At 46.5% G+C, this 19,504-nt stretch overlaps 1 protein-coding gene across 4 annotated transcripts in view; it reads left to right on the top strand.

The window, feature by feature from the left end:
• Nucleotides 1-3,497: 3,497 nt before the first annotated feature.
• The window catches only part of RREB1 (ras responsive element binding protein 1), a 122,577-nt gene continuing 106,570 nt past the window's right edge, over nucleotides 3,498-19,504 (top strand). The window contains exons 1-2 of one of the 4 annotated variants that reach the window (XM_066187704.1): nucleotides 3,498-3,582; nucleotides 3,677-3,876. In XM_066187704.1, the coding sequence (XP_066043801.1) occupies nucleotides 3,837-3,876 (40 nt within the window). In that variant the 5' untranslated portion in view covers nucleotides 3,498-3,582; nucleotides 3,677-3,836. Of the gene's footprint in view, nucleotides 3,583-3,616; nucleotides 3,877-8,340; nucleotides 8,421-19,504 lie in introns of those variants that run through there. The other 3 variants (XM_066187731.1, XM_066187714.1, XM_066187723.1) reach the window with 3 other exon arrangements.

Below are 19,504 nucleotides of genomic sequence, written 5' to 3' on the forward strand. Positions count from 1 at the left end.
AGGGTGAGGGAACTGGGCCTTGGCAGCTGCCCTCACCCAGCAGGAGTGAGGTGTTGTAAAGTCAGGGCCCAGTCCTGCCTCTTAGCATATAAAATACTCCTGGTTACTCCAAGCTGCTTTGGCTGAAAGGGAAGTGTAAATTTGATAATGTCTTGTAAGATGGGGGAAAAAAAAATTTCTAGCTAACCTCTAACTTCTCTCTTAATCCTAGTGTTAGCTTTAGTCTCTGTGCTTTAAGACATCCTCAAGTTGTGGCCTTCATTTAAGCTATACATCCTATTTTTCTTCTCTCCTCGAACACCTTTAATTAGCATCTCTGATACTTGAATTGTGGGTGGGGGCCGAGTTGTCCTTTTCTTGGGACCACAGCAGGCGGCTTTTGTCACCAACATTGTTGTGTCACCCAGGGGTGTCAATGAATTTGATAATACACTAAACACCTTCACAAAACTATTGCTTTTATTTCTACGATTGTTCATTGTATTTAGCATCACTGTGAAAGATGAGAGAGGTGGGGGAGGGTTGCACAGAAGCTAGAGAAAAGTCTTCTTGCCCCTTAGTGTGTTTGTGATCACTGTGGGTATTCATGTCCCAATATCCCAAAAGTATAGAAAATATGAATAGTCCTAGGAGAAAAAAAGACATTACATATTTTGTCATAGTTGTCAGAGGAGATGGGATAAATCACAGTAATGCAAATGGTAAAAAGTACAGTGTGAAGATAGCTGTATCATATAAGTCATGTAGTAACACTTTGAGAGAGTCATTCATAAAAGTGGGCTTTATTAGACAGAAAACACCTCTACCTTCTCTTTCATTGTAATAAGTAATACAAAATAAGAACCATTTGCTCAAAACTTCACATTCAGTACTAGACCACAGTGGCTTTTTACCTCTCTGATGCATTACAAAAGTTCAAATGACAGAAGGCTGAAAAACTGAATTTCATTTCTCTTGCCCACAAATAACCCAGAATTAAAATTAATTCCTTAACTGTTAAAAGACTTTTTACTATTTTATAAACCCTAGTTAATGGGGTTTTAAAGTTATTACATAACTTTTTGTTCATCATTGGGTTTTTTGTTGGTGGATTTTTTTAAAAAAAATAGTATTAATGTAACACAGTATGGACTCGTTCATCCTTCATCCCATCTTTTTGAAAGAATAGAGATAAATGCTATAAAAAACTATCTACATATTTTCTCCAAACATTAACATCATGTTTTTTTTTCCAGTTTGAGTTTTGCATGTCCATCTTTCAAGAGCAGATTTCAGATGCTGAATTAAGAAACACTTATTTTTCTATTCCATCTATCTGCTTGCTAAACGTCCCACATCAAAGTGCTCTTAAGCACCTCCAAGGTTAAAAAATATATTGAGGATGGGAATCTTCATGTTGAGGTGGTCCAAAATGCCTCCAAGACTATTCCAGAAATATTAGGCAGAGGTCAATGAGACATGCATTTCTAACCTCCAAATATGATTACCCATACAGGAATTTTCAGCAGTTTCAACTGCAGCCATTTGTGTAAATAAATGGCTGTGCAAACCAGGCCAGTCTCCATGGATTTGTATGTGTGTGCCATGAAGGCTTAAATCACAGCAGTCTTCCAATGTAAATGCAATGTTCCAAGGGCTGAGCCTGAGGTGGATAAACTGCTCAGGTTTTTGATTAATTGGGTGCCTGACCACAAGAGATACTGAAGATGCAAGCTGGCTGTAAAGCTGCTAAACTTACCAGCAGTTCTGCCACTGCAGGTTGGCAGGTACAATGGGGATAGAGATGAAAAGGTTGAAGACACTTAGCTATCAGTTTATTTTTAATGGCTTCCCTTTACTGTTTGTTGGTTTGTTGTTTTTTTATTTTTTTTTAAATAAAATAGGAACCTTAAAACAATGAGAATGTGCTTTCTCATGTTTGTTGCTAATATTGTGGAATAAACTATGATATTGCTCCTCTGTCAGTCAGCAACTCCGCCTGGGTAGTACTGCACAGAACTCAGTACAGAACACAGGTGACAAAAATTCAGCCTGCAGAAACCACCAAACAAACACACACAGGTTGAAGCTGCAGTTTCATGTTCTGAATACATGTGTACTACCTTTCAGTTTCACAGTTGTGGCATTTCCAAGTTCCAGTTCACCAGACCTGCAGGTGTTTCACTTGGGAGTCCAGAAGGGAAGAGGTTTATTCCTGATATGAATCACCAGCTCATGTCTTTAAGACAGGACTTGTGTATTCCTGACTTGTATACCTTTATCAAGTATTTGAAAAAATGGTGCAAATGAAGTTAAGCATGATATCTTACATGCGAGACTGTGAAAAGAGTTGGTTGAGGGCTTACTGCCACATACCTGGAATTTAGCCTTCTTTTCAAAGTGAATCCTTTCTCAATAAGGAGATAGGCTACCATGTAAGCTGGCACAAGCCTTTTGCCTAGAGGCCATGACTTGATTTCTTTAAAAAACAGGCAGAGACGCCAGGTCCACCTCACCAGTAACAGCTTTAAAAGGCCTAGTTTTAGTTTTGGTAGCTCTAGATAGAGTGTAAATAACCATTTCCTTTAAGGTAAACTGGTTCCTCCTATACTCACCAGGCACTCCATGGAAGCACTGTTGGTTTACTTTTCTTTTTTTTTTTTTTTCCCCATCAAGCTTTCAGGATGGAGTATTGCCAGGTATTTTGTTTTTATGTACTGTTATTATTTGTCACACAACTCTAAACCGGTACTGGCTCTACAGTGAAGTTCTCACCACTCTGAACACCTCTCCATCACTTGTTGAGTCTCCTACACCTTTGAACTCCCACTGCAGGGAAAGTGACGGGAAGGATGGTGCACTACCTGTACGTGCAAGCGGCCGCATCTCGCCTTTGATTAGACACAGCATTTGCACCTCCTGTTCCTGTGCTGATGTTCGCGGTCCTGTTAAACTTAACGTGTCCTTTAGGTCTGGATGGACGGCTGACCTCTGCGGGGACCCAAATCGCGCAAGGATGAAAAGTTTCTGAGGAAACAAGCACAACCAGAAGGAGACTCCTGCCCGCGGAGCAGCGGGCTACTGCCTGCGGCCGCTGTACCTGGTGAGGCACCGGGCTGGGAGGCGGAGGAGGATGCACAGACATTTCCACGGCAGCGGTGAATTCCTTAAAGCCGGCGGCGCGGCACCGCCACCGGCGGCTCCGGATGCGCTCCAGCCCCGATTCGGGAGAGTGGCCGGCTGTCGGGGGACAGACGCGCCGGGCCGGGAGCGCGGCCGGCCAGGCCCGCCCGGGAGAGCCCCGCGGGCGCGGCCGCCGGAGCAGCGGGAGGGCGCGGGGCGCCGCGTGGCACCTGGCCGCCCCCCCGCGCTCCCCCCGCGCCTGCCCCGGGCATCCCGCTGCTGCGCTGCCGGGCGGAGAAGGGAGGGACGGAGGAAGGGGGGGGGGGGGGAAAGTTGTGCTCACTCCTCTCCTTGGAGGCGCCCCTCCCTCCCCGCGACGAGGGCGAGTTAGAGATGCTATTTGCAACAGGCTGCTGCTGCCGCGGGAGCGCGTCCCCGGGAGAGGAGCCGGAGCGACACGTGATGTGTCTCCTTATCAGGGTGCGCGGGGCAGCGCGGGGGCGGGCAGGGGGCGGGGGCGCCCGCGGAGCGCGGCGCGGCGGGGTCCCTAACCGTGCCCATCTCTCCCCTCCAGGGAGGCAAGGAGGAGGGGAAGTTAGCGCGGAGTTGATGAACTTTGCACATCCACAGAAACGCCATTTTGATTCCTTTTTCCGGAACAAGTTTGCGGCTCCCTCCCGTGCGCGCTCCCCCCGGCGCGTCCCCGCGCCCCCCCGGCGGCCCATCCTCCCGGCATGTCGCGGCGCAAGCAGCCCAGCCCCAGCAAAGTCCGGCGTAAGTACCGCGGGGCTGACCGGCCGCCGCGCTCCCTCACAAAGGGCAAGAGCGTGCCTTAACTCCGGAGGGACTTATTTCTTTTTTTTTTTCTCCTCTTCTTTTCCTTTTCTTAAGGGGGGGGGGGGCAGAAAGAAAGATGAGGAAGAATAAACTTCTGGGAGGGGGTAGGCGCGGGGATGAGAACGTTGCAGCATGTCGGCTGGTCGTGCGACTTATTTTAAAAATGAAATGTTTGTTAGAGGGGGAAAAAAAGTTTCCTTAAAAAAAAAAAAAAAGAAGGAAAAAAGTTTGGCTGGCAGCGGTGGAGATGATGATGAGTTCGTGCAGCCTCCCTCTTCCCTTCCCCCGCTCCTCCCTCTCCTCTCCTCCCTCCGCGGCTCCTGTTTTTTTTTTTTTTTTTTTTTTTTTTCCCCTTCCCTGTTGCAGACTTTCTACCAACCAGCGGCACCAGCCGCGGCGTTTTGCCTTCAGGACCTGATGCTCATCCATATTAAACCGTCTGAGCTCAGGAATCCGGCCAGATCATCCCCCCCCTCCTGCTGCAAAGTTTATTTTTAACCAGCCACCGCCACAATTTGGATGGGGCTGCGAGGAAGCAACATCTTCTAGCCCGGCTCGCCCCCGTCTCCCGAGCTTGCCTTTTAACTTTTCCTTCGGGCTTATTTTCCTGCCGGCGGTGGCGGCGGGTCCCGCGGCGGCCCCTGCCCGCTGTTCCCGGCTGGGAGGGCCGCGCCGGAGCTGGGAAGTTGGGATGAAGGCGCCCCTTCTCCGCAGGTAGAGCCGGCTTGCGCCGCGCATCTCTCCGCTGACTTTCCGCTCCCCCGGCAGGGCCGGGCGGCCGCGCCTGCCTTTACTCGGCACCCTGGTACCTCTCCCCTCACTTCTCTACCCCTCTTCCTTACTTTATTTGCTTTTTTTCTCCTTTCCTCCACTTTCTCCACCCGGCCTCCCCCCCCCCCCCCGCCTTCCTCCCCCCCGTCCCGGTAGGGACGTGCGTGTCCTTTCCCCTCCCGGCCTGCGCGGCGGGGGCGGGGGGGAGCCGTGCCCGGGGAGGGCGGGGGGCGCTGCCCCCCGTGGGTCCCCCCCGTCCCGCTGCCTTTGTGCGGTGCCAGGAACACATCCCTACGCGGCGGGGCCAGCGGCGGGCAGGGACGCCTGGGCGGCGTCACCACTACAGGAAGGAGCCGGGCAGCATCCGAAGCTGAGGAGGGGTGTCCGGGCCCTCGCCCCCTTCAACCCCATCGTGGCGGGGGGGAGAGGGGTGAGGCAGCGGTGACCCCCCTCTCACAGTGGCGGTGTTTGAGGTGAAAACAAAGTTTGGGGCGACGCGGCAGCCGCCCCCCCTCCCCCTCTCCGGCCGCGGTGCCCGGTGCGGATGGGAGCCGGCCGAGCCCCGTCTCTGGGCGACTGCGCTCCCTCCCCATCGCCGTTGCTACGGGCCGGACACCCCCGGCGGCGCCGCGGGGGCCGCGCTGAGGATGCGAGGCAGCTCCTCCTGCCCGGTTCGTAACACACGGACTCGGCATCCCCCCCCGCCCCATCCGCGCAGGGTGAGGGGCGCGGAGGTCGCGGGCCGAGCCGGGCCGGGCCAGGAGCGGGGCGCGCCGAGATGCTGCAACTTTTTTTTTTTTTCCTTTTTTTTTTTTTTTTTTTTTTCAACAGAAGAGGGAGGGCGGTGGATTGAACTTTGTCATGTCGCAGATAAGTTTCCTTTGGCTTCTTCTCCCTGCACTTCTCCCCCGCCTCCCTCCGCACGCACGCTTGGGGTTTTTTTCTTTCTTTTTTTTTTTTCTTTTTTCTTTTTTTCGTTTTTAAATAATATTCCCCGTTTCACCTCTCGGCTGCGATATCTTCGCCTGCTCGGCATCCTCGCGGGGTTGCGCAGAAGGAGGAGAGCGCTTCTCCTGGCTCAGCACATTTCCCTGCCCGGGCCGCTGTGCTCGGCTGCGCACCCCGCGGAGGCCCGGGCGCCTCGGTGCCCCGCCGCCCTCCCCCGGCCGCGCCGCGGTGTCCGGCCCGCAGCTGATGCTCTGGTCCTGCTCGCCCAGGAGTCAGCATCCTGTCCGGGAGCCACTGGGCTGATTGCTGGAGGGAAGGCGGGGGGGATTGCAACCATTGAGTTTTAATCCCAGCTCCCTCTTTCGCCCGTTTTCTCTTGGAGATAAGATCAAGTGTATTTACTTATTTGAGAGAGTAAACATCTAGTTCAGTGTGATTTTGGGGCAGTGGTCTAGGAGAGACAGCAAATGCAGTGGATGTTTCCTACCATTCCAACATCCAGCCCCATGCCTTGGAAAAGAAATTGCTTATTAGCAACAGGAGCAGTTGCTAAATAACACCGTGTTGTCACCCCTACAGTGCACAGTAGAGAGCTGTTATGATGGCTGAAGTTTTTTCGTTGAGGTCGGTCGTTTTGACACAAGCACTGAGTTTTGTTACCGCAGTTCCTGTTTTCCACAGGATCAGCGTGCGTGAAAGGGATGCAGTGACTCAGGGTCAGGCCAGCCATATTTGTTTTAGGTTTTAATTTTCTCTTTGAAGACTTAAGGGTATATAGTCCTTTCTTGGTGTGCCTGCATAATGCCGATTAGCCTTAACCGGAGTTGGGTACATCTAGGAAAGAATAGGTCCTTTTGTTTGTTAGAAACCCAGAAACAGCATGAATCCATCATCCAATCAATCAGAGTACCAGGGCTGTCCCTCACCTGCCGGCAGGGACGAATCCAGCCTCTCATGCTGCCGGGCAGCTGTTCCCGAGTGTGGCCTCTTCTGCTCTCTCACCTTCCTCCTCCTGACATCCGTATTTGGAACTGAATTCATATAATGTAGCTGGAAAAACTACCACCCTTAAAGTGCAATCAAGTAAACTTTTATTCTGCTTTCATTTCACAGACAGCTTCTAGTTGTTAAATTGTTGTTTGCCCATCAGAAGTGACTATATGTAGCCACTCCTGGACATTTCTTTTGAGAACTAACAATGCTAAAGAAAAAAAAATATATATATATTTGGCTTATATAGCAGGTTGTTGACTGTTTTTCTGGGGTTTTGGTTGGGTTTTTTTTCCCACCTGGACCTGGGTGTTTGAAGCTTCACTTGCAGATTTCAGTGTAATGGAGCATCTTATTCTGACTTGGCTCACCCAGGTTGTGATCCCATTCTTAGCTCTTTACAGTATTCAGTGACCCTCTGATGAAATGGCTTTTCTTCTTGAGGATTGGGAAATAACTTCAAGTTTCGAAACTCAGAAAACTGAATCTCTTCAGTTATCTCTCTACCTGTCAGTAGTATGTGTGATCTCTTTTGGTACCAAAGATGAGTTCAGTGTTTCCCAAAGTGTACAAACATCGACTTGTGTATTGCTTTCCTCACTCCTTAAGGATATTATCACTTTGCCTATACTGAAGTAACACTACAGTCATAACAGTAGCTTGAGTTTAGTCTGTGAAACTTTCTTCTTAAACAGAAATAGTTTGAATTGCTCTCAGTCGGATTGGATTTCTCATTTAAATAAAAACTGGTGATGCACTTACACCGTATAGATTAAAAACATATAGATAAATCCCTTTGGTTATATTCATTATCCCTTGTAAAAGTAGGGGGTGCTTAGAAGGTCATAGGATAAGTGTTGCTAAGCAGCTAAACAGAAGGATGCTAAAATTAACCTGAGTGTTTTTGAAAAGGATTCACTTTTTTAGTTGCAATAATTTTTAAATTGACTTAAAATACACCTTTTGTTAGTAAGACATCTGAAAAAAAAAAGTACTTGGATGCATAAGTAAAACTTTCCAGGGGACTGTGTCAGATGTTCAAATGATCTACATACAGGAGTAGTTCTACCCTCCCCCAGTCTCCTTAATTTTACTAACATCGGGCCCTCGATTTGTGCCCTTTGCAAATGTCCTTCCAGAGTTATCTGTTGCTCTAGGAGCATCTGATGTATGTTGGATAGCAGCCTGTAGGGACAGTCTTGGGAAAAAAGAAACTGCAGAAGTTCCCCAGGAACAGGCAGAAAACAAGTAAATCCTGTTAGTCCGAAATCTATGCATGTGTGGAAAAAGCCCCTTTTAACTTTTTTGATGGATAATGCCTAAGTTTGGAAATCTCTGTTTTAAGTGTACACTCTTAAAACATGTGAAATTATGTCTTCCTCCTTCAGCATGATAAAGGTTGTTTTGAAACGAGTGTGTTATTGGACCGTGTTACTCGACCAGTTTGCGAGGACTGCTTTGTTGATGTGGTAGCTTCTTTCTTGGGAAGTAATTGTCTGTAGAGGAGGATGGTAGTGCTGCTTTTTGTTCTCCTGAAGGTAGTGAGAATGTTTGTTGCTCCCTGTCTTCCACCTCCTTTCTGAATTCAAGCAAGATGGACAGTCATAGGGTTACAGCTTTAAAATATGCCTTTTCAACAGCATTCTACAGCTTGGAAAAGGGCCAGAAACTGCTTCGTGTTCTTTTGAGAACAGCTTTATCATGGATGGAGTGCTCGGGTACCCTGCAGCTTCGCTGGAAAGTCTCTTAAGGAGCAGATGTAAACTTTGAGGGTGAGAAGGAATTGCCTTCTGAGAGTGCAACAGCTTTTTTTCTTGCTTTGGGGTGGGAGATTTGACTTGGCTAGTTGTTGTTCAGCAGTTAAAGCAGATTTTCTTAGTGGAGGGGTATGAGAAATCCTTTCTCTGTGTGCATTGTTTTATTTTGTTTGCTTGTTTGTTGCTTTCTTTTTAATATCCTGCATAATATCTTTTTTAATATCCTCACCTGTGGGAGCTGTGGCTTCCCCCTCTCCCCCACGCACATTTAGAAGAATATTTACAGGCAGTGATTTCAAAGGCAGGACTTGGGTATTTTTGGGAATGTCACTCTCTGGTGAAAGTTCAGGTATTTGTGTGGAGCCAGGAGGGGATTGAAGCTTGCAGAGCTTTGCCAGGCCAGGTTTGGTTATCAGCGTTTGATTACAAATGAACATAGGTGAGGTTGGCTGAGGTGGGAAGTGCTGGCTCTGGTCTGGGGTACTTCTGAACAGGAATTTCAGGAGCATTGACTCTTTGTTCTTCTTTGGTGTAAGAAATCTGATGATGGCCTATCTTTGATGTCTGCCAGTGATGTTTTTCCCACCTGAAGGTGTTCCCTCCACCTCACCCTATATCACTCTTTTGAATAGCAACATTTGAGGGCCAGTGACTTAAAAGAGTACAAACTTGGGAGACAGCAGTACCACAGCATCTCACCCTTCTTCCTTCAGCATTTTACTTGGAGCAGGGTGACAGGACTTATTTAGAGCTTGTGCTAATGCTTTGTTATGAAATGTTGAAAGTAGAAATAATTGCCAGCTGGGGCATATGCTCTGGGCTCCTGTTGAGTGGCTCGTTCATGTGGTAGTGGAAAAGGGTCAGAACAAGGAAAAGGGCCTGGACAAAAGGGAGAAGAGTCAGTGGGATACTTGGCTTGTGGCTGTGCTGGTATGAAACCTGTTAGAGCAGCCTCCTGCAGTCAAAGAGGAATCGTCCTGATGTCACTGAGCAACGCCTGGACCTGTGCTTCCTTTAGAAACAACACAGTTCAAGTGTATCCTGCTCTTTTTTTTTCTTTTTCTTTTTCTTTTTTTTTTTTTTTTTTCTAATAATAACAACATTTCAGCCTTCAGGTTGGCCAGCCTAGCAATCAATAAAGGTGGTTGCCTTTGCCTAGGTGCTTTACAAAAATACATAGTTGATGGGTGGTGACTGTTTATTCAGAGTGATTCAACTAAGTAAGGCTAAGGGAATCTGAATACCTCTTTAAAGATGTGGAGAGAGGCAGCTGTTTCAACAGCAGGATTCATCTGCAGTCTCAGCCATCCACAGAGGTGTTACAGCAAGGGAAGAGAAAAACTGTCAAAATCCCCTAGGGCATTGTTAGGCTTCTGAGCTAAAACAGGTATTCCAAGGACCTTTAGAGAGGGAGGCCTTTCAGGCCTTGATGACCTCTCCTGTCTCCTTTGCAGGTCTTCCTGTAGAAGCATGTGGAATGCAACTTTCAAATTCGTTTTTCTGCATCTAACTTTCCTGAGTAAAAATGTTTTTTGTTTAATCTTATTTACTTATATAATCTCAGGATTTTGAGAGATCCTTTTCCTTTTGAAGAAGACATCCCCACATCCTGCTGTCTGAAATTTCTTTGAAGATCCATTTGCACAAGGGATGTTATTTGTGTAGGGCTCTGAAAAAGTGTGGGAAAGGTGCTTGCACACAATGGCCGAGTGACTTCCCAGTGTCAGCTTTGAAAAGTGGAATTTAGACTTTCAAGTCATTCTGGATAAAAAATATGTTAAGCTTCTTGGAAATTTTCTTTGCTGATGTGCCTAAGTGACTTGTGTTAATTTGGTTCTAAAAGAGAAAGGTATTTTGTGATTAATAGCGGAATTGCCAGCCTCTCATACATGTAGAATTTCTCCACTTGGCATCTCCTGATAGATACTTTAACAGGTGTTAGCATGTGCTTTCTTGAAACAGCACAAATGTACTCGTAGGTGTTTTAGGAATGGGGGCTTGCATCATCTGTCCTTTGAAAATGGAGGATGATCAGCCGTTGACAAACTTTTTTTAGTTAATTCACGTATGTGCTTCCTGTCTGAGGATGAGAGAAACAAAATGTTCACACTGAAGTGTAGCTGGCCTTTGCTTTTATTGTGTGTGATTAGCTGGCTTTAACTGGAGCCCTTGTTAGTCCTGTTTCATGCGGCAGGTGATGTCAGTGTTCAGGTGTATCGGTACCTGGGAGTTCTGTGCTCAGAGCTCTTGCATCACAGCAATAAATTCCACTGCCGTGTTCAGGCTGGACTCCTTCACTGGAAACACGAGGGCTTGGACAAGGGAGAACTGCTTTGATTTTGTACCGGTACGCAGCACTACTTCCTTATTAATTTGGGCCACTCACAGTTTTGGGTAGGGGAAAGACCCTAGTTTAAGTTCCTCTTTTTGTTACACAGACTGTATTTTCTTCATTAAGTAATAGCATTTCATTGCTCTTTGTGTTTTGGGAACACGAGGAGCAACCAGGTCATGAAAACCTGTGTGCTGTTCCTCATTCAAGTGTGCATTTTTTTTTCTGATGTTGATGCAGTTGCCAGTGTATTGAGGAAAAACACAAGGTGTCTGTGGCGTCTTGTGCATGTGCTCACCTGCTTCATCCCCTTCTTCTCCCCAAATGCATTAAGGCATCCTGAATTGGTCTTCAGCTGGATAACTTGCAGCACAACTCAGATCCTTCGCTGTGTGTACATCCTTATGCTTTTGGGTGGGAGGAAGGAGGACTGCAGAAGGAGGTTTGCTTTCTAAGCAAGACACTGAAGGTTCAGGAAGTGGAAGCACGTGCTGTAGAAGCCAGCTGTAGAAGAGCTGTAGCTGGATTACTAAGGGATTCCATTTGTGAGGTTTGACTGTATTTTCCAGGGGAAGAACTATGAGTGCAGTGACAAGTGCTTCTCTATAGAGATGTAACTTATGTCTTGTATTTAGTTGTCAAGTGTATTTCATTTGGTCTGTTCTTCCAACCACTGCAGGTATCATTTGTTTTACTGCCTTATCAGCCAGGTGTTGCTGAGTACATTCTACTACATTTCCAAGTAAGGTTCAAGACTGTGGTCATTGGCAGCTTCTGGAAGAAGTCTTGGAGCAACTTCCCAGCCTTTACAGCAGATAGGTGTCTTTTCTGCTTGGTAGGATCTCCTGTCACTCTCTGGACTGTCAGGTTCCTGACTGTCCATGATGTAAAAGGGTAAAGAGAGCTGTGTCCAAGTGCCCCTGTTTCCCTGGTATAAACTTGCTTTGTTGTTGGAAGTTGTTTTTGTTCAAAAAGTGAAGAATTTTATTTCATATCAGTGTTGCCTGCGCTCTGTGGGTGAAATATTCTCCATCCTCTGTCTCCATTCCTCCTCTTTGCAAAATGGCAGTGTCTCTTTGCTGAGCGTGCCGTGGCTACCGTGTTCAGCCAAAGCAGAGGGTGAATTTCTAGGGATGAGGGAGATGATGCGTACCTCAGAGTGGATGCTGGTTACCTTGGGAGGAAGCCATGCAGATTATAAACTCTGCAGGGAGGATCTGGTGGATTCTGTAAACTCTGCAGCCTCAGTAACTGCAGTTTCAAGCAGTTCCAAATCTCTGCTTGCAAAGCTTTTGGAACTTGTAAGCTCTTTAAATCTAGTGACTGAGGATTTTCCATGCTTCCCTTTTCCCTTGAGAGGAAAAAAAAAAGTTAGAAATAAATAGTAAGATTACTCATTTTAAATGCTCAAAAGCCAACAAAGTTGAGGTGTTCACAGAACAATTAAGTAGATCAAGGTGAACACAGATCATGCCCCATTGCAGTTGCTGTTCTGTGTTTAAAAAATCAATAGATACGTAAATAGTAGGTAAAAGTGGAAAACGTGTTTTCATTTGAATCAACAGCAAAATTCTTTCATGCTTCTCTGGACTAAGATTTTATGTGGAGTATGTACAGCTGAAAGCTCTTGAGAATTCACAGCATGAAAGATGCCAGGAAACTTTAAAAAACTGAAATACTAATAGTGTCTTTGTATTTTTTGGTGTTTGAAATTCCTACAGGTGTAGTTACAAAGTCAGTGCATCTATTCTAGGAGCCTGTTTGATAAACAGTAAATGGTATTTGCAATATAATAGTCTATTTTGACTAAATTATTCCATCCAGGTTTTGGGCATCATTGCAAGTGTAGCCATTGCTGTGTCCTTTTTTTTAAATCCTAGAGCTTGTACTTTTACTTTCTTGAGTGTATTCAGTCTGGTGAGTAGGAGGAGGACTTGTCCTTCCCAGCCCTGCCCTTCCCTGCAGGAAAAGGGGAATGTAGAGAATTCTCCCTGAGGATGGATTTGGGACAGACATGGCCCCTGTGTGTTTGGGGCCAGAGTTTTTATTTGCACCATTTCGTAACTCAATCTCCATAGAAAAAGATGTGGGTTAGTGGCTTTGCAACGCCACACAGGCCACAGGCTTGCACGTGGCCATGGTCTGCCCCAGAGCCGACGTGTGCTAGCGCTGCACTGTGGATGTACTGATGCCTCCCTGGGATTGTCCTGGAGGTTCAGGACAGAAGGATCTGCTGTTGCCTGACTTTCGACCTCGTGTACTGGCAGCCTCTCTTGTGCTTGCACGGCCTGAATCGACTGACTTGCAGTAAATGTTTCCGTTTGTGTGCTCGCTGTCTTTTCAAAATGATTGCTAAAAAGTATTTGGGCCAAAAATAATCTACACTGGACAAGAAGATGCCAGCAGCATGTGCAAATTGCATGCTGTAGTTACTGTCCCATCTACTAATTCAAACAGAGCTGCACAGATGTGGATTAGGAAAGTCCAGACTGCTGATTTAAAAATTTCCAGTATTTCTGGTAATGGATGTTTATGTGAGCTGCCTAGTCCAAAGACCCAGGAAATGAACTGGTGGTGGTCTTTGTTTAATTCCTGGTATACAGATGCCAAGTGTTAGGCTTTGATTTCCTACTCTGTAAACTCTTAGGGGCAGGGATCAGCATTCAATTACTGAGTTTTGAAAAGCCACCTAACACACTGTGGAACCGACCTGCACAGCACCACCTCAGTATAAATGTTTAATTATAACTATCTTCTTACCCCATAGTGGAGCCTTTCCAGATACCAAGGTAGAGGCATGCTGGGAACCTGCACTGCTCCTGCTGAGGTGTCTCCTTATAAATAGACAGCTTTGGTTGCAAAGCAGCATTTGGGCAGCTCTCATAAATACCTGCTCTGCACGTGAGGGACAGATTATTTATTGATTTCTTTTCTAGGTGGTATAGGTGCAAGTACATATACATGTTCAGGAGTCTGCCTCTGGTTGTTTGGTTTAGAAGCAAATACGTTCCTAGCTTTAATATGTGTTCTGAACCATCAGTCGAATCACATCCTTCTCTCTCCTTTTTGCCTGAGGTCTGTATGTAAAAGGGACAAATGTCAGGGTTCTGAAATTAGGAAATTAGAAGAAGAAACTGGGAATAGAAAGATGTCACCCCCTCAGTATGTCACCCTCCCAAGACTGAAATATGAAGTCCAGTTGCTGGCTCTTATCATTCACAAATTAATTTAATTCTGTTGCCTTGAATGATTTGTGTTGTAGTTTTAAACTGAATTCTTAAATCATCCCAAAAGTGATGTATGTATCATTCATTATGTTTATACAGCATAAAAGCATATGGAGTAATGGAAACATCTAGAAATTAGACCTCCAGAGAAGACTCCCATTTTAATCAGGTTACTTACTTGGATTAAACCAACCCAAATTTAAAACACATGGGCTCATGTATTAAACTAGTTGCACTTTCAGCACCCCAGGGGTCCGTCTGGGAGTTTATCGGTGCGTTGTTGTAGTCTGTTCCAGCCAGCTTTGCAGAAGCAGTTCGGTGTTACTAAGGTTGGAATAAGCTGATGTCAGATTTTTGTCCACAGTGCTTAGCAAGTAGAGGTCAAACACTTGTACAGCCGGTGATACTATGACTTGTTAAGAATGTACGCAGCAGGTCGCTTTTCAAAACATCTTTTGAAAAGCAGCCTGTGAGAGCAGTGCCATGTAGGAGAGACACGCATCTTCCTCTGGCATCAGCAAATGGATGCATCCTATCACATTGGACTGCTGAGCATGTTTAGTCATGTTACTGTAATAAGCTCTGGGAACAGGAATGGGTTCTGCCCTGTTGTGCTTCGGGAAGATTTGAATGAATTTGACTGGTTTGTTCCAGGGAAACTCGTGTTTCTATGTGCTGCCTTTGTGCTCGGTACAGAGAATTAAGGAGTTGAGTTTGTTTCATGGCTGAAGGAGTGTTTCTTTGCATTATAGGATTGCTAACATTACAGTACCTGAATTCTTATTCTTTGTAAGAGATTAAACTAAAAGCATGACTCCCAGAATTATCAGTGTTTCTGGTGCTGATAGTGTACAAACCTGTTTGGTTTTGGGACTCCCCTTTGCCCAGATAAACTTGAGTATTAGGGGCCTTTCTTTGCTTCCAGCCATAGCCCTCAGGCATCTATGTTTTTCTTGCTCTGGTGAATCATCCTCCAACATACACATGTAAATTTTAATTGTGCCTTGGTGGGAGTTACCATCTTTATCCTTATTTTTTTGTCTTATCCTGATAGCTCTCAAGTTATTTTCTGAATTTGCTGGGGGGTGTGTGCACGTATGTCAGCAGCAAGTCTAGATCAAGCCAAGCACTGATCCTGCAGACACTCTAAACGTGGATATAATTCTACTTAAGCAGGTTGTTCCTTTAAAGTCAAAATACTGGCATGGGCAAAAGTTAGGGGAAGTGTTTCGGGATTGGGGCCTGCCTTTAACTTTCAGAAAAAGTATTTGTGACACAAGCCAGAATCTTTAACCCATGTGAGCCACAGCTCCAAACTCATCTCAGCAACTTCTGAACTTCTTCAGGAGGCATTGCTCAGCCCAAGGAATTGTTGCAGCTCTTGCCACCCGAGAAGATTTGGTTTTGAGGAGAAGTGGCCAGAAAGGTGGCCTTGAACCCAAACATCTTCAATACACGGTGTGTGCAAGAGTTAAATGAAAGTACTCCAGCAGCTCATGTGCTCTCTGTGTGCACATACTTTCCTAATCTTGACATGGGGTCTGAGCTGCAGGCTCTGAGGGTGTATGTGAAGTTGGCTTGGCTGTCACCTTTTCACTCCCCGGATCTGGCTGCAGCTCAGCACAGGGACGCACCCCGCCGCTGGATTACTGGCTGCAGAGCCAGCTGCCTAAAACCTGCCCGCCTGGGACTGGCTGCGCCGAGAGGTGCCCTGGCACACCTCTCCTGCCCTCACAGTGCTTCCTGCCCTTGCGGGGAGCAGTAGAGGGAAGAAAACGTGCTGCACTGGCCCCCCCTTTCCTGTGCCTGGAATATCTCTTGCACCCATCTTGTGCACTTGGGTCGATCTGGACGAGCTTTCTGCTCCTCTGCCATCATCATCTGGCTGGAGAATAGCTTCCTCCATGGATGGGTCTGCTTTTGAACAGGAACCGCTGTACGGAGTGGTCTCGATGCTGGTGGGCTGCCCCTGCATGTAGGGAGAGGAAGGGCAAAGCACGTGTTTTTCTCCTCTAGATGTCAAAGTCCTAAGGGCAACTTGGTCTGGTCTTTGGCTCTCCGGGAAGAGAAGTTGCAGTTCTTTCAATCCACACTACGCTGTCAAAAATCATCGAGCATTTTTGACCACAGGCTGGAAATGAAAGCTGCCAGTCTTTTTTTCCACGTAGGTTTTTCTTTGGAGAAGCTGCCAGTGGCCACCTTGCCCCACCCTGCAGACGTGTGGGCGGGAGTGGGGGTAGCCTGCAGGAGGGAACATCACCGAAAAGGCAGAGTGATTTGGCTCGTGGCCACACACAGGAGCAGGAACAGCTGCCTAGATGGCCCCCGGAGCCTCACTGATGTCAGCAATACCAGCGCTCCTTAAAACGCAGCACCGTGTGTGGGGGGTGACGGGGAGCAAGGCTTGGGAGCAGCTTGAGGCGGTTAAGCAGTACATAAAACCACCTCCACGTTTCTTTTTTTCACACTCCCCCCCCCCCCCCCCCCCCATCCTTCTAAACAGACCTCCGTTTTCGATAGGAATGGGAAGGGTTTGGGTGAGTGAGAGTTACAAGAAATTCATAAAACTAAAACAAGTTACCAAAAGCAAAGAGCAGAAAGAATATGCATTGTAAAATTTGCATGTGGCTGCAGCGTGTCTGTTTGCTTGGGCTTTTTCCTTCTAAGAGAAGTGTGGCTAGAAACAGTTCTGCACTGCTGGATAAATCTGTTCCCTCCTTTGTCCCCTGTGTTGTCTCTGAGAACCTGTCACACTGTGACAGATCACTGTCAAAGATCATACTGTGTTTGAAAAGTATCTGGCTTGCCTGGGGATGCTGTATGAAATACGGCAGGATGTGGCATCCTGCAGGGAGCATGTCATGTGTGCTTACTTGGCATCCTGCATGTGCTTGAGCAGAGGAAGGGAATGCACATCACAAGAGCACAGTTGTTCGCAGCTTCCTTCCACTCCCCCTGGTTGTTCCAGAGAGACAGCACTTTGTGTCACCCATGGGTTTACTGAAGCTGCCTTTCCTGGTGTGTTGATAACCAGGCTCCCTGATGGAGATGCCTCTGCGTGGTTGAGGGCGGGGAGGAGGGCTGTCTCGTGACTTCCATAATGTGGGATGCACAGTGCAAAATTGCCCCTGTCATAGGTACTGAACTGGATGAATGTGAGTTCCTCTCAGGCCAAAGATGGCTTTTTCCAGTTTAATAGCTAACATAGCAGTTTCAGAAGTCACAAGAGGATCTGACGTGTAGCTGGAAGTGCTGAGGGAAGAGGATACCAGCTTTTCCAGAACTGTGCAGCTCAATCACAGAACGAGGTTGGACTGGACGTGAAACTGGATTCCAGGGTGACGTGGTGATTGCAGCTTCTGCCGGCTTTGCTTCTTCCCACAACTGGGGAGTTGATTTTCCCAGTAGGCCTATGCCAGCATAGTCCTGCTTCTAGTCTTGTGGTGTTATCCCAACACAAGTCGTGCTTGAATTGCTTGCAAAGTGGTAAGCAGCACACAAATCTGGGCAACAGGGGTGAGCCAGCCTACCCGGGCTTCTTGCAAAGCTGAATTTGCAAAATGCTGTCTCCATCAAGGGCGATGTAATAATAAGTTGCAGAGATTCAGTCTTGAAAAACAAACAGTGGCACACAGGCGTTGGGGGAGGAGGGTGTAGTGCTCTTTTATAAGGCTCTTGCTTTTTGTTAACTCAGGTTAACCTCACCAGTTGGATTAACTTTTCCCATATCATTCCAGAATTCTTGTAGTAATTAGGAAAAATGACAGAGGGTCACAGCCCTCATATGTGGCCGAGTAAGCATCTAGTTACATTCTTTTAAATTGGACAGTGGCATGAAGAATTTCTTTACTGAAGGTCACAGAAGGAGACAGTAAGAGAGGCAGAAAAAGAGCCCAAATGCTGTGAATCCAGTCCTGTGTCTCCACCATTAGATCATGCTTCCTGTCTAGGCAGATGAACCCACATAAAAACCTCGGTTCACAAACAGATGACATTCAAGTGCTACCAGCATTGTAAAATATGGCTAGGACTAATATATTTGCTCTGACTTTAATCTTGAGTGCCTGGTGGAACACCTGTAAGTATTTACATTTTAACATGAGCTTTTGTGCTTGTGAAAGCAGACAGTTTGACAGCAATGACCTCTCACACAAAAGCCTGAATAAGTGATGAACTTCCAACAAATCCATGACCTGAACCCTGCTGGATGCATATTGAAGGTGACAAGTTAATATGGCCTGTGGCAGTACCAACAAGAGGCCTGGCTCTGTGCTGGGCTCTTCTGGTGGAATTGGTCCACAAACGAGTCTCTAACCACTGTCCCTATTCAAAGACCTGGAAGTAAGCATGCCTGTATTCACTGGCTGGGTGAGAACCTCAGGCAGATGTTTGATGCAGAAAAAAATCAGTATTTTTCCAAAGGTTTCTTGTCTTGCTTCTCTGCTCTGACCCTGGATGAAGGGCTTGGTTTATGTTGCAGAGGAGGCAGAAGGGTGGATGTGTCTCCTCCCAAGCAGAGCACTTCAGAGTTTGCTGTGTTGGAATTGAATTGAGTGGTAGTTAAAACTTCAATTATGGGCATCTCTGGAGCTGGACGTGTCTCTGCTGCAAGCACAATAACCACTGGCCGTCAGACAGGGATGACAGCCCTGGTACAGTAACCTCTGAAATCACCCTGACCTGAATCACGTTGAAGCTGTGGCTCTGGCTGCATTTCCTCAGGACTGCCCTGTCCTGGAATGAGCAGTTCCTGGTACCTGCTTCTTCAGTGAAGCTTGGATTCAGAGCAGAGAATGCCTCCTCAAGCTGATAGAAATGCCTCTGGATTTGTTGCAGGAGGTGTTTTAGATCTGTGCTAAATTTTATGGAGTAAGTGATGCTGCTTTTTTTGCCTGCCTAACTGAAAACCAGAGGCAGTCCTGATTGTGTCTTACTACCGAGTCAGACCCAAAGCTTGTCATGCCCAATGTGCTGGTCAATGTGGATTTATCAAAAGAGAGTATGGCAAGAGGGCATAGTGTCTTAATGATGCTTTCCTAATGTAGTCTACCAGCAACATGCAGCTTCTGGAATTCCTTGAGCCAAGGGGTATTTACATAGTTACAGTATTTAGGTTCAAGAATCCTTTTTTTGTGAGCTTGTCCCGTGGCTTTTTGAACCTGTATTGACTCTTGCTATGTTGTGATGGTGAATTTTGCAGTTTATCTGTGTGCTGTCTTGGAGAGGAGGTGAAAATTTGATTTTCTAAACCTCTCATTTTATGCTTTCACTTAATACCATTTAGGACTTGTACTAAGGGAAATAGCAAGTATTTATTCGCTACTAACCTTCTCCACACCTTTCAGGATTTTCTGGACCTCTCCTGTATCACCTCTGTGGCCTTCCTCCCAGGTTGGAGTTCTAATCTGAGTATCCATTATTATGCAAAAAATTTTTCCATACTTTTGATTACAATGTTCATCAATGCTTTTTAAAGGTTTGGTTTGACTTCCTAACATCTATCACAGGCACTTTATGCCAAAAATACTTTATTTGCCTAG

Source organism: Chamaea fasciata, unplaced genomic scaffold (assembly GCF_029207755.1).
Source record: "Chamaea fasciata isolate MVZ Bird 193981 ecotype frontalis unplaced genomic scaffold, bChaFas1.0.hap1 SCAF_1, whole genome shotgun sequence".
Taxonomy (NCBI): domain Eukaryota; kingdom Metazoa; phylum Chordata; class Aves; order Passeriformes; family Sylviidae; genus Chamaea; species Chamaea fasciata.